The 18329-nt window shown below is 41.9% G+C and overlaps 1 protein-coding gene across 1 annotated transcript in view; it reads left to right on the forward strand.

The window, feature by feature from the left end:
- Nucleotides 1-18329, forward strand: part of eys (eyes shut homolog) — a 159696-nt gene that overhangs the window by 124215 nt on the left and 17152 nt on the right. Inside the window, exons 40-41 of the mRNA XM_053436051.1 lie at nucleotides 9122-9230; nucleotides 12945-13168. Coding sequence (XP_053292026.1) covers nucleotides 9122-9230; nucleotides 12945-13168 — 333 coding nt within the window. The remainder of the gene's footprint in view (nucleotides 1-9121; nucleotides 9231-12944; nucleotides 13169-18329) is intronic.

The raw sequence follows: 18329 nt of genomic DNA on the forward strand, positions 1-18329 counted from the left end.
AAGTTACTTTCAGACATGAATTAAAGTCTAGACATTTTCCTGAGATTTTCCTGAGGGGTTTTATGTGAGAATGCAAATGTCTGAGTCAGTTTCCACATATTTTCCCGAAACATCTGTCCTCCTGACAGCCCTCAAGTAAAATGCCCGGAAAATACCGAATGAACCCATGTGAGAATGAATATGAAAAAAGAAATGAAGAAATATTCACAGCGAGCAAGCGGGTGTGAAACTGGAAGAATACACACGCCGACAATGAATTCAACCTCGAAAGATGAAAAGATTTGAGAGCTTGTGTCAATCAGGGTCAACGCTAGAGTGTCGCACAGGAAAACGTGTCGTCTCCGCCACAGAATGTGTACATTATGTCACCACTCACATCCCCCCCAATGCTGTGAATGCGTCTGACCTGGAAAATCTCCTGCTGCATATGAGAGATTTCACAATTTTTTTCCCCCCAGAGATTTAACATTATTGAATTAATAATCCTGATGATGTCATCGGAGTAACGTTAAGGCTACATCCACAACCCTACGGTTAAGTTGAAGAACACATCACTGCTACTACATTCACTCCTGCCATCCACGCTACTACATAAAAAGTCCGATAACGTGAACTCAGGCTCAGTGTCAGTAGTTATGCAGATGTGTTTGAATGTAATGATGTCATGGAGCATCATGTGTTTTTCACTGAAAGACAAGCTGATTGACTGTCGAGGCGGGGCAGTTATGAAATCACCATCATGCAACAACTTTAAAGTACATTTTCCGCTTCATTTAAAAGTTAATTGCATGTTTCTGAAATGAAACGCATGATGCTTTTATAGCACTCAGACATACAAAAGACTAAAGTTGGAGAAACAAAAGGCCAGTTCTGAAATGACTCGTTCTGCCGTATAATTTCACAGAGGGGGGTGTGCAGGGAGGGCACCTGTATAATTCTGCATTTGGGTCCAGGGCCTGCTTGTTGTTGACTCGGTTTTTGATGTCGGAAAACTTTCTCCTTTGGGGGAATGTTCTGGGGGCAATACCGCTACGATGAAAGTTTGAGAGTGGCAGACTTCAAATGCTCCCCGGGTCATTTGTGAGGCTGTGCGCATTATTGGCTGAATCCCGTTGTGCACCCAGGATTCACTGCTGGAGTAATTTTCATTCACACACACACACAGTCAAAGATCAACAAGGATGACACGAGGCATTCTGCGGCATCGCATTTCCCTCCTTGTCACCGGTGAACCCGCAGTCCCTGGCTGATGTGATTATTCAAATTTATGCCACTTTTTCCGAGGCTGTTTTTTTTTTCTCGTCAGTCAAAGGAATGGGAGTAGTGTCTCAAGTCTATATGATTCTGACTTACTGGAAATATTCATTTTTTTGAGACAGATGTTTTTGTGTCGAACACCTTGTGGGTTTTCATGTCGAGGCTTTTTATAGGCGTATTATTATCGGTTTGATATGCACAAGATATTCAGTTTCACTCTGCCGTGCATGAATGTTTGGCCATCGCACTTGCAATTTCCCCACAGTTTTCTCACCTGCATTTGTCGGGCGCTGTGAAAATGTCAATGTAATGCTCAATCAACGAAAGTGGATCACCCAGAATAGCTCGTCTGTTTGCTTGTTGGATAACGGGATGGAGGGCTGTCGCACGCTCTGTGTAATTCTGACTTGATTTGCGTTCTCGCTTTATTCAAAAAAATGCCGTCACTCCGACCAAAGACACTTGACCCACCAATGATTTCCAATTGGATTTATATCGAGTTCCTTTCGTAGACGTTTTGGCACAAAGCAACAGAATGTCTTGTCTCTATACATTCGTAGGGACGAGTGCACAAAGCCGTTTGAAGCTTTGAAAGCTTTTTCCTTTTTGTGTTGAAAAAAAGATCCAAAGCTTCATACACACACACACACACACACACACACACACACACACACACCTGGATGTTTGCAGAAAATATATCAGGCATTAATGTGCAGAGAGAATGCACACGATGCTTTTGAGTTTTCATTTTGAATATAATATGTGCACCAAACACTCTACATAAGATTGTGGTGCGTTCATTTCACTTATTAAAGTTTTTGCAATTTACATGACGCTATGTCTCTCCACTGGCTCATGTAGATACACACTCCTGTTATTGGTAAGTAGCTCATTGTTTGGTCGCTTGTAGTTTTTATTTGTTTTGGTTACAAGGGTTTAGGCTAAATGTGCTTATGTAACATATTTTGTGGTTGTAGGCCAATCTCTTGCCTCCATATGAAATACTTGACTGGTTCTGGTCTTGTAGCTGTTGGGATGACAACCAAACGGAATCGGTCAAACCCTTTCCCAGTATTTGAGGGTCGTGCAGCGCTTTGGACATCATCAATCACATGGAAGCGCAATTTGATACGCACTGTTTCGAACCCGTCTGCAAAAGTGAAATGATCTTTGGTGCCTCTGCATTTAACGTCCCATTAGTGGCAACTTTGGTCTTCATCGTTTGCCCAAAGACACTTCAGCATATGGACCGGGTGAGCCAGGGAACAATCAAGCAAGCCATGACTAATGGATGATGGATGAAGCCGATGTTCTGACTTTTATTCCTTATAGAGCAGGTTAGAAAAAAACTGCATTTCCTTTCAGTCATGACGTTGTTAGACCCTTTCTGTCTGATAAACATCCATTTCCTTAAACAGTGTGTAACGGTGTGTCTTTCTGCTGAGAGTTTGCAGCCCATGCAGTCTATTTTCATACTAATATAATAAAACACATGGTGTACATGTTAGTGAATATTTATTGAGCTAACTCCTGCCTGTGGGATCGTAAGTTATTTCATGATGCTTACAAAACACAAAATGTAATACTCGTATGCTATGACCGCTGAATATTGTTTGATGTAAAAACATACACATGGGTGGGTGTGAAATGTTGCCTAGCAACAGCTGCTGTAAAAGGAAGAAAACAGACGAGGGCTGTGAGAGGAGGAGAATTTCAAAATAATGGCAAATTGGTTTGAGGGATTTGAATCAACATCACGAAGATGAGAAGCTCGAGCTCTAGTTTTGTCGGGTTAAGAAACAGCTGTGCACCTCCGTCAACAATATGATTGCTTACGAAGATGGAAGTCTGCACGTAGTAATGTGCATTTTAGTACACACATGTATATTTGTACCTGTATGTATATGTAAATAGGTAGCTTAAAAGTAAAATGATCACAAATGTAATTTGTGCTCAACTGAGCAATGGGTAAAGTAATCCCTGTGCAATTTGGAGAGGTAATTAGCAAACACTCATTGATTAGTTATTCCGAACTACAGTGGACAGAACCCATCATTAGCACTTTCCCACTGGGTTTTAATTGCGGCAAGATTAATGTGGAAACGACATTTATTTGGGGGGAGAGCCGTGCCACATGTGCAGCAGGGTGAAATGTGAGGTCTCAATATTGATGGTTCTGTTTTTGCAGCCACGTCCTCTCAGCACAATGCCCAATCTGAGGCCACATATGTTTATCAGTGACTGTGCATTCAGCGTGGCATTGACAAGCGCTGCCATAAAAGATTCATTGATGAAGCAACCCGCCGCCCCTGCCTGCTCACTTTGAATTTCTTTTGTGAACCCCCACAATGCCAAGAGGCTTGCTGGGTGCTGTCTAATTGTGTTGGTGCAGATATAATGATAGGACACAAGCTACCCAAATTAATTGAGCCTTGCCAGTCACAGCACAAATTATGCGGCGAGTGCTGCAGTGCTCCCTGCGAGTGAGAGTCGCTGCACCAGAGCCAGAGCATTACTGTCACTGTAGGAGTAGATCCTGGTGTGATATGGGGCTTGTTGCGTTAAAGGGAAAAAACAACAGACAGATCCGTCCTGACTCCTGACGTCTGGTGGGATGGGTGCTCAGGACGATGTGTGATTCAGGATCGTAAATTATTGTTTGTTCTCTCTCTCTCCTGGGTCACAGATTGTGTTTAACTTCACAGCCTGTTGTGCTAAAACGAATTTCACACAGGCTCCTTCATATGTAACATGTGTGACCCATTTACATTTAATCTGCCCGTGGACGTGAGCCTCTGCCGAGCGTGTTCTCCAGCGGCAGGACTAATAGATTCTTGACACTGAATCACCGGATGACTTGAAAATGATAAACCCGTCACTGCAGCCGCGCTCCACATTATCATTTGCTTTTTGTATGAAACTGAAATATGATTGGAATTAAAAAGCCATAAAAAGAGGGACAACTTGCCCATCAGCCGCTGGAGACTGTTGAAAGGGCACCCGTGCAGTGCCTGATGTTTTACTGCCATCTGTTGCCAATACTTTCAGATGTTTTATGCAATAGTAATATTTAAATCATGATCCTCCCTCATTATTAATTTTCTGCAGGGGACTGTGATGGAGTTCAAATGGTACTACGTGGTCTCATGAAACGGTTCGTAAGATATCGTACTAAAAGTTATGTCCAAATTTTAGTAAAGAATCATAAAAAAATTTAGCGCTACATTTTCGGACCTCCGCAGCGCTCTGATAAAGCAAGATGGCGGAGATTGCTGTATTCCTGGTGTGTTTTGATGATATCTATGTCGAGATATGTGTGTTTCAGTTTCAATATTTTCATTCATGGTTAAAAAAAACAACCCGCTAATATGTTTTCTAAACCCTATTTTCACAACCATAATCTCAATCGAACCATACAGAGAACTACAAATTGAATGGCGTTTCTGTACGTGTGTGTGTGTGTTCTCATCTTTTGTAGTTCTAATGAGTTTTCACTATTATGTGAGATTGCGACCATGAACCTTGCATGCTTCTCTATGTTTTTTTGGTGTGAGAAAAACACCTGTTTAGTAAGATTTAGTTTATCTTACTAATAAAACTGACAAATTTAGTTTTTTCAAGGTTTTGACCCTACTTAATGGCACCCCCCATAGTTTTGCATTGGGCTATGGTAGTGGCGTTCAAGACAATTCCAAAACAGTTCATACCATGTCTGTTGCATATTTAGTTTCCATCCTGTAAGCCAGTGATTTTCAACCAGTGTGCCGCGGCACACTAGTGTGCCGTGAGAGATCGTCAGGTGTGCCGTGGGAAATTATCTAGTATCTAGTGTTGCACCGAAGATGTTTTCCGACATCTGCACATCGGTAATAAACTTGACTTTCACTGATATCATTGGTATTTGTGGTTAAACCGCTGGGCACGCTCAGCGGCTGGGGGAGCAGTCGCCCTCCTCTCCACGCCTCCGGAGACCCGGCGTGCGGCACGTCTCGACGTTTTTTTGGGGGGGGAGGTCCTATTCCGCGGTGCCTCACGGCGTCAGTGGTACGGGGGCTTTCTTTCTCTTGGACCGTGGGGCGGTGTCCGTCGGCGGTGCGGAAGGCGGGCCGTTGGAGGGGAGGAGGTACGGCGGTCGGCGGCAGCGACTCTGGACGCGTGTCGGGCCCTTCTCGCGGATCACCTCAGCTACGGCGCCCGCTGGGGGAACCCTCCGTTCGCGCGGGGGGGCCCCTTCCGGCGGTGCGCCTCGGCTGGCGCCTAGCAGCTGACTCTGGTGCGGACCAGGGGAATCCGACTGTTTAATTAAAACAAAGCATCGCGAAGGCCCACGGTGGGTGTTGACGCGATGTGGTTTCTGCCCAGTGCTCTGAATGTCAAAGTGAAGAAATTCAATGAAGCGCGCGTGAACGGCGGGAGTAACTATTGGCACTCAAAACAGGTCAATCTGTTTTAGACAGGGTTAAAAGGTCCTGTTTTAAATGATCCTTGTGGTATTTTGACCAAAATATGTTACAGACATTTCATTAAGACCCCAAGGAACCATATCAACTGTGATAAAATGGGTATAATATGTCTCCGTTAAATAAAGTTTAGTTAAATCAAAGATTGTTTCATAAATCTGATTCAATACCTCATTAAAAGGTAAGAGTAATAAAGGGCTGAAATAATTTAAAATAGTGCTTTTTAATACATTTAGAAACTATATTACTAATTATATGTATTATATGTACTGTGTTAGGCCATAGAGTGTAATTTTGTGTCATTTTGGTTGGTGGTGTGCCCCAGGATTTTGTAAATGTAAAAAATGTGCCGCGGCTCAAAAAAGGTTGAAAATCACTGCTGTAAGCCATCAAAACTGACTCAGGTGCAAGGTTCAAAGGTCATCCCTGAGGAGCAGGAGCCATCCACAATTTTCCCAGTGACATAATGTTACTCCTGAGGTTAAGAACTTTATGATAATGTCTTTAATTTTGTTCTACGACAAAGTTTACATTTCATCCTGCTCCAAGTACAGGCCCTCTCAGGTGTTCTTTCTCAGACCCCATTGAGGTCCAAACTGGATCAAATCTGTCAAATCTGTTTTAAGTGGTATTTAATGACCAGATATGGTTAAAATATGTCTGTTTGCTTTATACACAATCATGTTTCACTTTGGACCAAGGTAGAGACATCTTTGTTCATGAATAACCCAATTTCTCACAACCCAGTCTGAGACTGTTTGTCCTCCTCCTCTCTGGGAGGCGCTACAGGGTCCTCCGTTCCCAGACCAGCAGGTTCAGGAACAGCTTATTCCTGCGGCTGTCACTCTGCTCAATCACCGTGGTGCAGACTTCATATGTATTTTTCATATTAGGGCAAGGGTTAGATGAATGTCCGCCATGTTTTTTGTTTTCACGAAGAGAGAGAAGCGCATAGGTCACGTGTCCCCAGCCTCCTGACTCACAATTTAGTGGAATTCATACGAATTTTAGTGCATTACTTTTAGTGGCATTTCCTACGAAATGTGATAAGACCAGCCTGCATAGGATTGTAAAGACAAACACCTAGCATCAGGTTTAACAAATACCTTTGTGTAAAGGTGCCGGTGCTGAAAGTATTTGTAAGGTCCCTTAACATTGCAGGTAATATATCAGTGTTGATCCACGGGAAAGTTGCAGTAATGAACCTCCACTGAATTTGTCTTTCTCTCTCTCACACACACACAGAGTCTAAATGGGGATGTTAAAGATGACAAATCACGTATGATTAGAGCATTAGCCAGATGAAGAAATGCATAAATGATGAGTGAGTAAGTCAAAATGATCACAGCCATATTGTGCCTTTTGTGTGTTTGGAGAAAATGAAATATTCAAATGTTTGTTTGTTTGCCTCAAGTGGGGAATTAGCGGTGAGGCCGAGCGGTGAACGGTGCACAGGGAGCCCAGGAAGAAATTGCAGCGGCGCTTCATCTGTGCGTTAGGCAAACCGCGGCCTCTTTTTATCATCTGATTCACTCATATGTTTGTGTAATAGACTCCTTTGTGGTTTTGTGTTTATGTCTGTGAGGTGGTGGTGGTGGTGGTGTGGGGCTGCCGGGCATATTCCGTGCCGTCTAACTACCAGACCAAGTAAAGTAGTCATCCAATAGACATCTTTATAAATAATCATCTCTGCCTCAAAGCAAGACCAATGTAAATCAGCCTGGTGGAGCATTCAACATGCACACAAGAGTTTATCAAGCAACATCATCCTGTTTGCATAGCGAGGATGCTCTCCATGTCTCCGAGGGACTGTCTCCTCAGCATTAGCCAGGCAAATAAAAAGCGACGCTACCGAGCACCAGAATGTGCCTCCAGCGCCTTCTGGCAACAAGGTTCCGTTGCAATATTGTGATGCTTTATAACCCGCCATTGGTCTGTTTTTTGCTGCATAAATACATAATTTCCAATATTGTATCAGCTCAGTCTTTTCATTAGAACCCTGTTATATTATTGGAACTTGAAAATATACAACAGGGGTGATGTCGTTTTCTGAGATCGCTCGCTGATCACGCTCTGCCAATATCAGGAGACTGACCTCCCAGACACAAGGGGGCAGGATGGTGATTGATGTCTTCCCTGGACATTAGGGTTGCATTTCACGTTTGTACTCTTAAATGTGCCTTAATTTATTGGCGTGCACGTGTGTGTACACAACAGCTCTGGTGATTTTCCATACCTGTAATTAGTCTTACCTGAAGTTGTATGTGCGTGTGTGTGATGGCCTCAGGGAGACATCCTGGAAGGCTGTTTCAAATTAGCAGGAGGGCAGTTGCCCTGATTGTTTCCATCTGGCCATTAAAAGAGACATTCGAGGGCTTTTGCTCATCAACAGAGGTGCGATCACACAGAGCCGATGAATTAATTTTGCACAATCTGATTTGCAGATTAGCAACATATTAGCTGGGATACGTGTTAAAAGGCAGACAATGAATAAAAAGTGCTCGGTGTGGATATATATTTGTTTTGTGGTGCAACCTTTTGCATAATGTGCTGCCCTATACAGAAACGGCTTTTCTACGGTGCGTATTCCAGCGTGAAGCCGGTGATGAATTGGAGAGAGGGAATCACTTGACTTTGCCAAAGCTGCAATATGACACAAGTAGACCAGCTACTTAACATTATGGCTGCAACATTAATGACTAGTACGATTGTATATTTCCCCAGAGATGCGTAGAGGGTCAAATGATAAAATTGTCTTCCTTCTCATTAGGTCTGATAATGTATATCCCGTTTGTGCCCTCGTTTTTATCATTAATTAATCCTGGATGACATAATGAGCACTTATAACCATCATCATGTTTTTTTTTTGACACACTTGTTTCCTCATTATTATTGTCGTTATGTGAAATAACAATGCACATAATGCGTTTGAGCTTGATGTAAATGAAACTGGTTTTCTCACTCTTTAGTTTTGTTGCGGATGTACAGGCAGCGCCGTGTGAGCTACGTTTCTGCTGAGGAACACAACAACTTCAAGAATATGTCACGGCGGCACTGAGCAGAAACCTATTTCTCTGTCTTATAATTTCAAATCCAGCTGTGCACGGCGTTCTCTATTTTTCTCATTGTCTCTCTTGGGTTTGAGCCGCAGCTTTGGAACCGAACGCACCATCGCTCCCGACCAAATGTACCGATGCATAAAGTTCCTCATAAAAACAGTGTGCAGCGTATACGTTGTCATACATAGTCAGTTATATTAAAGTCTCTGTGGTCACATTAGCGGCTCCATTACTGTGGCTGCTCTGTCTGTCTCTCCATCAGAATATTTTTCATGCTTTGCTGGATTTATTGTGTTTATCAGATACCGACGCTAACCCCGGCCTCTCTCTGTTCTCCCTCAACAGATACAATCTGCCTGTTGGCAAACAAGGAGGGTCATGTATGATTGAAATAGCTGCAGATAATGGCACAGCTCAGCGTCTGGAGGAGTACGTGTCTCATCCCAAGTCAGAGGTAACCCGACCTGCCCACAGTCAGATCAACCCTTTCTACAGCCATTATCTCCAGTGAGCATTTCTAATCCATGAGTAGAAAAGCACTTAGTAGAGTTCATACTTCCACCAGTGCTTCAACAGTCTCCTAATGAAACCACATTTCATTTCACTAGATCTGTGTTTTTACTTGGATCTTCACCAAACTGCACAAACTCATTTATTATGTCCAATGATTTTTATTTTTTTCACAATTTTAATGAATAATTTTCTGAGAAATCAAGGACAATATTGAAAAATCTCACAAGGCTAAAGAAAGTCTGGATCTGCACCAAATCTATACAGCAGCATATATCAGTAATTAGATCCAGCAATCTAACCACAACTAGTACCAACAAACAACAATAAGGCCTTGTTGGCATCAAGTATCTTGATCATTGATCTGACAACTTCTGGTTTAAAACCTTATTTTTCCCTTTTTAAAACCGCCACAGCAACAACTGCCTTTAATGAAAGGAAACTGAAATATCCTGTTGAAATAAACATAATGTTTTCATATTGGTTCTGAATATCCAGTACATCAGAGATGCATCAAATGATACTGTAAATAGTGTTGGTAGGTTTATATGACCTAAAAGCTCCAAGCAGATTTTTCCCATTTTCCGTATTAATTATTGCCTTTAATCAAATATAACACTTGTGACTGCAGCATCACGAGTAGTTTAATCACTTCTTATTAAAGCCACAGTGCGGCACAGCATTTTATTAAACTATAACAGCAGTTGCTTCATGAATGAAGAACAGGAGCTCCCATTAAAACCATGCACCTGTTACTTTGTTTGCCGAGCTGACACTGTGCAAGCATATAAGTAGGACTAAGCTAGTTCTCACTTGTTAATCACTGGCTGGTCTTTTCACTCTGGCTCATTAATTTGATTAACAACACCTATATTTGTTAATAAATTAATAATTTTTATTTTTCACCATCAAAGACGCAGAGAAGGGGCTCAACCTTCCCACAGGCTCAACATGCTTCCCCCGCCTTCACTATGATTTATGGTCTTCTAATTTCAGATGCCAAGATGTTTCTCCTATTTTTTTTCCTGCTTGCTATATTTATATCTCACACTGGCTCAGCTTTACCAGCTTTTATGTAAGACAAATGAATAACCAGGATATGTATGAATGGGCTTCTGTTTAAAGAAGTGTGCAGCGCCAGTTACATCTAAGTAAATTGGAGCTGGCATGCAACAGTTGGGATTTGACTTAATTTCATTAAGATAATATGCAGTAGGAGAAGCTCACACATGTTTGAATGGAGCAATAAAAGGAGCGAGAACAGCTTGTGAAGCCCTCTGAGGCACAAGCGTGATTTTCAACCAAGTGAACGGACTGAGCACTGAGACGAGTCCCGCTAATAAATCCTGAAATCGGTGTCACTGTCCGCAGATTCTCTCGACAACCGCTCATCTAATCGCCCTCGAACTTGGTGGGTGGAAGTGCAGTGCCACTGAAGTGTTTTGGGCGAGCTGTTGTGGATAGCCGTACCCCCGACCCTCAGCCTCCATTTGTTTCAAACTGCTACAGTTTTGCACAGAAAGTTTATATAATACAGCCATTTCCCCCGTCTGGCAGAATTAATTTTGTTTACCTTTTCCCATGAGGTTGTGTTTTCTCCCGTTTGTTTGGTTTATTTGTCATCAGCATTAAGCAAAGATTACTGAACTGATATCCACAAAACTTAGAGGAAGGATGTGATGTGGGCCATCAAAGAAGCCATTACATTTTGGCGTTAATCCGGACAAAAGGGGAAGTGATGGAATAGTTTTTTCCTTAAACCCTGGGTGTGATATTGATGGCCTCCCCGACAATATGCGCTCAACTTACTGCCATTCTTGTGTTTTTGTCACACTGCCGTACACCAGCGACACATGTACTTGTATATAACGACTGACTGCATGGTCACGAAAACAAGTCAAAACCAGTATTATTCTTGGTAATTTTACCAATAGAGAAGTTTAAAATATAATTTATGTGTTAAATATCTCTGTACCCAGATTCTGCATGTGAACGCACAGAATCTAATATTTTTGGGCTGGAAGCCTTTTGGATTCCGTCTCTAGATGGAGCAATGTCTCTGTGGAGAGCGAAAGGGGCGGAACACATCGACCACAATAAATCAGCTATCGGTTTTCTCATTTATGTACATTCATATGCAGATAGCCGTAAACAGAGATTAGACAAAATGTCGTCACGGCTTAAAACACCAGCAAAAAGTATAACTGATCAAATAAACATGTTGGACTGTAATCTGTGTACCATAATATAAACTGTAGCCCGCAGAGGCTAACTTATTGTCGGACAATGACCGGCAGGCTCCGAGTTTGAATATGAATTCATCTTCTCTAATGATACAAGAGAAGATTATACAGACATGCAACAACTGAGGGAAGAAAACACAGCATATGGCTCTTGTGAACTCTTCACTTACGAAACTCATGAATATTTCATGAGTGGCTCTTTCAAACGGATCCTTCTCGTAAACATGGTAAACGCACTTGAAGCCATCATTCAGTCGTTCTCTGTCAGTCCATTGTCAACATGCAGCTCAAGTGGCTCACCGGTGGCTCCATCACATAACATACAGTTCAGCTCATTGAAAAGACGTCTCCAGCCACAGCTTCTTATCATATGTTGAAGCTTCAGCTTTGCATGTATGATTAAGGTGCTTTTAGGGCTCTTAACTTTGCGGTGACACTACATGCGTGTGTTCCCGTCAACCGTGTCTTTTTATAGGCTCTCAAATATGCAGTAATGTCATTTCAAGATCGCATTCTTCCGACATCTTAAATGATCATGTGGTCTGACACCTCGCTGTCCCGCCACCGAACACCTCCACTGCAGCTGTCTCACACCTTTTCCTCCAGCCCCGGCGTGATGAATGTTACATTGGAAGGATGTCGGAGTCATATAAATTCCCATGTGATTTCATAATGTCTGGTATGAAATGGAAAATGTCGAGATTGAGTGTAATTTGATGTGTTCGCAATGTCATTACATACAGCATCCACATTATTATGGATTAAAGTAGGTTTAAGTCTTCACCTGGAATAAAGTGATTTCTGGAGAGCAATCAGACAAATATTTGCAATGTAGGATAAACTGCAATATCTAAAGGGACGGCTACAAGCGATTAAGTATTTATGCTTCAAACTGAAAATCCAGAAAATCCCTGGGGTGGTTTTGGTTTGAAACCCACCGTCACCTTGTTACATTATTTTATTTTCCGCAGCTCTACTTTGGTCGCACACACAATTATGCCTCACTTGTTAAATTGACCGTTATGGTCGGATAAGCTGCAAGTTCACAGAATTTATCTATATTAATTCTACCCAATTACCTTTCACATCACAGAAACCTTGCAGCAGTTTTTAGATATTTCACCCTTTTCTCTTTGTACCAGGATGGGTATTATAATGTGAATCCAGAGGAAAAATGTCTGGGTTAGGCTTAAACCATGTTAAGCTGGAGAGCAATAGTAACTGATAGTGTTAATCTTCCTTGTTCATCTTAATATACAGTATGATAATGGAATAGTAATGTTAATATACTCACACACCCTGCTATCCTTCTTTCACTGAAAGCGGATTCAGTGTGATTTAGTAAACGATAACACTGATCGCCGTCTTCCTAGTGTTTTTTTTGTTTTACGTTTGTGTTTTTTTTTTTTTTTCAGGGAACCTTTGGACCTTTATATCTCGGGGATGTCTCTTCCCACTGGGAGCTGCATGACAGGAGTGTGAAAGGGGCAAGGAGATTCATCGGCTGCATCAGGGAACTTCAGATCAACACAAAGGAGATTTACCTGGTGGGCGAGGCGGTGAGAGGGAGAAACATCCAGAACTGCGAACCGCCTGTCTGCCAACATCTTCCCTGTCGTAATGGAGGAACTTGTGTCAGGTATGGGGTCAACTTTTACTCTAATTACACATTACTTAACTCCCTTTGAACTTGAAACTCACCAAGAATATAAAATAGTGCTTCTGATATAAATAGCCAGTGGCCAGAAGCATTATATTTCCAGGTTGTCCGTTCTTCCGTCCCATTCTTGTGAAGACGATATCACACAAACGCCTTGAGTCTATTTCGTCAAATTTGGTACGAATGTTCAGTTGTAATCACGGATGAACTGTTGATGGTCAAAAGCCAATGGTCAAGGTCAAAGTAGCTTCACAAAGTACATTGTTTGCCTTGTGAACACGACATCTCAAGAACAACTTAAGGGAATTTCACTTAATTTGGCGCAAACGTTAATTGGGACTCAAGGAGATGAACTGATTATATTTTGGTGGTGAAAGGTCAAGGTCACTGTTTCTCCCTTGTGGGCTTGTTGTCTTAAGAATGCCACAAGAAAATCCTTTAAAGTTTGGCAAAAATGTTCACCTAGAATCATGGATTTTCTGTTTGGATCTGTGTGGTCAAAGGTCAGAGGTCAAGGTAGCCTCACAAAACATGTTATTGGCCTCTTGGACACCCCATGTTTGCCTTTTGATAATTTCTTCAAAGTTTGACAAGACGTGCCTGGAAACAACTTTCAGGGGTCAAAGGTCTTGAGGACCTCATGGGCCTGGGAAATTATTTATTTTGACTGAAACTGTGGTTGACAGAGGCATCAAACCACAGTGTGGTATTTCTACTTTCATTCTTTACCAATAGTACATAGCACACATTTAATGACCCTTTAAATAGGGTGAAATGCAGCCAAGTTGAACTAGTGTTATGGATGTAGATAGATCTAGGTTGGACCAGCTGTTTCCTTATGCCACCGTGACTCAGTATGAAGCAGGAACATCAGAGACACACAGTATCCACTGTAGAAATATATATTCCAATTTAAATTGTTTTCCCAATCTCTAAAAACCTGAATTGAGCTGTTGCTGTACCCTGGGAGCTTTGAACACTCACTATCCCAGTCAGCCAGCTAGTGAAATGACAGTTTTGGCAACAGCTTCTCCTCCTGGCACCAACCATCTCCGACTGCAGAGCTATTCAAGCTTATCTTATCTCCATTGGACTAATTTGAGTGTGGGCTAACTGTGAAATACCGGACTGGACCAGATATCAGCAGAAAATTAATATCATTTTAACGTTTTTAAAAAGTTGAATTTTGTTCTCTCTATTCTATTTTTTGTTTTGTGTTATTGGCCTGATGATGTTCTGTGTTATGCATAATTCAAGTGTTGGTGGCGAAGTCTGGAACATGTCGCATTCCAAATAGTTTTCAAACAGGCTGTTACAAAGGCTGCAGCTTTGCAAGTTGATTAATTTGTCAGTGTTGTTCAAAGTTTACGGTCTCCGACAGTTTGTGACACTACACCAATGAAATGTGGCACACAAAATAAATATCCAATGTGAAAAGGAGACTGTAGGCTTCAGTGTGATGGTGCCGTCTCTCTCTCAGTGCGGCAATATGGCAGTAAGGAGGCAACAGAAGAGTGTCCAGTTAGTTTTTTAAACATCCTCCTCCTCAATTCAACATTTGACCAAAATGGTTATTTATCCGGCCAAATAAACCTGGTGTAAAACACAAATCCAACCGAATTGCCAAATCAAATACAAGAGGAATTTAAGTTAAATATTAAAGCTGCAATGATCTGTTATTTTTGATGAATGATGTGACTACTGTGGCATCTATTACACTTCTGTCCGTCCTTGGAGAGGGATCCCTCAAATGTGTCTCTCTCTGAGGTTTCTACGTATTTTTACCCTGTTAAAAGGGTTTTTAGTAGTTTTTCCTTACTCTTGCTGAGGGTTAAGGACAGAGGATGTCACACCCTGTTAAAGCCCTATGAGCCCTATTGTAATTTGTGAATATGGGCTATACAAATAAAATTTGACTGATTGATTGACTACGTATATATAAAGGAATTTGCCATACGAAGCCAAAATATCTTGGATAGTAACACTGCCGTCTTTCGCCAAGGACATCAATAGCCACAGTCTCAGTATGTTTCGCCCATTTCTATAGCATCAAATAACTCACCTCGATCAAAGCCAAACTTAACAGACAAATTTTCACTTGAACATCCATCAATGTGATAAGAACTACCTTAAATGATAGAAATCATCTTTGAGAGAAAAGACTATTTCATAAGGCAACTATCAGGCATTGGCCCAGGTACGACAGAGGTACCACTAAAAAAGAAAGAGGCGGATTATTGACATATGGCTTGAGTATCTATACTTAAATGCTAAACGGGTAATAAAGTCATGTCCTGCTCCTTCCCACCTCTTACTATAGATCGGCCACACATCGATCGCACAGTGAAGCGAATCCCTGGACCAAAGTTAGTCCCTTGCGCTCGGCCAAATAGGTGAAGATCCCTCCGTCCTTCATCTCTACTTGGTGCAGCTCATCACTCTGTGATCACAGCCCACTTACCGGCAACGGTGGCTTTCTTTTTTCAAGGATGCATTAGCTACATGTGCTGCTATTTCACCTTAGGTCATCCAGAAAATAGAAGCCCCAAATGTCTTCTTCATTGTGTAATGACACTATCAATTAACGGTTACATTTTTTAAACAGGAAATGAAAAAGGGCACCGTGAATATTGGAATATGAACGGCTCTGAGAATACCAATTAAGAGCGAGTGGCCTTGTGGTCACATTGACTTGTCATGTGTGAACGAGTGGGCCTTGCAATTATCAGTGTGATGAATACGCGCTAATGTGGTATCCTCTTCAACTGCACAGCACGCCGGGGTCACCGGGAGTTCACGAAGCTCTGCTCATTCTGCTCGTCTCCCTGAATTGCGCTGCCACAATATAATGTGATGAATAAAGCTTTTGATTGTGAGTTCGGTGGGGGTGATTTGGGCGCTGTCCCCGTTTTCATGTGGGTTTCCGTTCACTTGGGCATGTAGAAATGACATTTTTAGACCAGAGCCGGTTGTGGCTGGTGAATGATACAGACAGTACATATTAGTTATTCAAGCGACATGAATATGAAAAGCCAGGCAATCATCAGGGAAAGGGGGTCGTGGCCGTTTTGTTCCTCGGTGCCAGCTCTGTGACGCCTGATATCGCTTTCTGCTATGAACCTCAGCTGCAGGTTGCACAGACCATGTCATTAGAGGGATTGTAAATATGGCCGATGGAAATGTTAAAGCAGAAATTGTTTCCAAGAGCGGCACAGAGATTCAATAATACTCTGCAGTTGCTCTGGACCAAATGAGACCACTACGGGGGAAAAAGAGAGGAATACTTCATCAGAGGAAGAATTTGACCACCTGCATTTATACAATCAGAGAGTCCCTGTAGTTAAGAAATGCAACGTCTCATCATGTCCTGATTAGACAATTAGATAAATACATAACTATCCAGTCCCTCTCATGTAAGACACGTACAGCAGCACAGATGTACTTTGGGCCAGTTGTAGTGGGGGGTGCAGAATGAACCCCCCACTGGTGCTGATGGTGTCCCTTAACACGTCCCCCATGTCTGGCACTGCTGCTTTTGTGAGACCAGATGGCAGCGTCCTGTCCAGGGTTCTGATTTTAGCCCATATGTATGTTTCATGTCTGTTATATTATATTTCTGGAAGCATTAAACATCTCAGACATGCTTTTGTGTTTTAGGGATTATACAAGCAACAAGACAAGGAGAAGTTTAATATGCGGAATGTGTATTTTAGTAACATTTTCAATAAGAGAGAACTTTGTTTTTGTTATCTTTGTATGCTTTATGTAATTTGAATGTTAATCACTGCACCAATAGTCTAGTCAACACATAACATCCAGTAAAATAACTAAAGTGTTGTTTTTACTGTTTATTTGTGTACATATTATACTAACAGAATGTGAAGTGGTAATTAGTGAATTTTGGAAGTGCTGGTAGGTGGATACTTTACACTTTGTTGTTTTTAGAGGAGGAAGCGTCTGTTCTAATGATAAAGAACAAAAAGACTGAACTGAAAGACACACAAACGCTGAGCTTGACTGCAGAGTATGATAGTTATCGTCATTAAAACATTTCATTCAGAAGTATGTTTCAATATTCAAGGTTGTAATAATTGTCCAAGCCAAGGTTCACATCTGTGCACAGCATATAAAGATGAATAGCGCATCCCCGCTTTACCCCACTATACAGAAATGAAGCCAAAGTGTCCTCGATAAAAATCCACCATCTTGTGCACTGGTCGCCAGAGACTGCACAGTATCCATCAGGGGATGGCGATAGCAATGTCCTGCCACTACAACCCCTGGACCAATCGCAAGTCAGTCTCAGCTGTCACCCTGTTTTATCGCATTAAAAAAACTGGTCCACTCCCCTGACATGGAGGAGGCAGGGGAGTGGCCTATACTGCAGTTATCCACCAGGTGGTGATCAAGACATTTTGGCTCCACTTTATTGGAACTGTCATGTTGTCCATCTTTATTTACAGTCTTTGAGACAACGTTCATCGTTTCAAAACACTCTTCAGACATGAACAGGGAAAAGAGGTTCATGCTTAGGCCTTATTATATAAATACATTAAAAAAAACTGCTAATAGCTGCTTTAATTTTTAATGTGCATCACAATGTGACCTCAATTAAAACCGACTGACACACAGATCACATAAAATGATCCACATTGGTACCAAGAGGAGGACTGACCTATGTTCACACACACTTACAAACGCACATACTCACACACACAGAGCAGAACTCGTACAGAGGGAATTACTTCTTGCTAATTGGCTGCAGCAGAGTCGACGTCTCGCTTCTTCTGCGGTGGTCCGGCTCCGGTGCCACACAAAAACTCCACTTAACAATAATTTCTCCCGAAGCTCCGTTTCACTGCCTGCAACTTGTGAAACCAATCTCATCTCAATCAGGGTTTCGAGCTCTACTTGTTTCAAAGTCCCTATAAAATAACTCAAGGTCCAACATACAATTATTTTAATTCACCTCGAGAAAACAAACACTGCTACCATTCGATTGTGTGCGATTTTGGTCCCTAAAGAACATGAAAAGAGAAAAATTGCTCATTAGAGTTCATTGTACTCGTGTCTTTAGATTTTGGAGGACGTCTGCATTCAAAACAACAATGCATAGTTAGTTTTTTCTAAATTAGGGGGT

The sequence above is a fragment of the Pleuronectes platessa genome, chromosome 12 (assembly GCF_947347685.1).
Source record: "Pleuronectes platessa chromosome 12, fPlePla1.1, whole genome shotgun sequence".
In the NCBI taxonomy this organism is placed as follows: Eukaryota; Metazoa; Chordata; class Actinopteri; order Pleuronectiformes; family Pleuronectidae; genus Pleuronectes; species Pleuronectes platessa.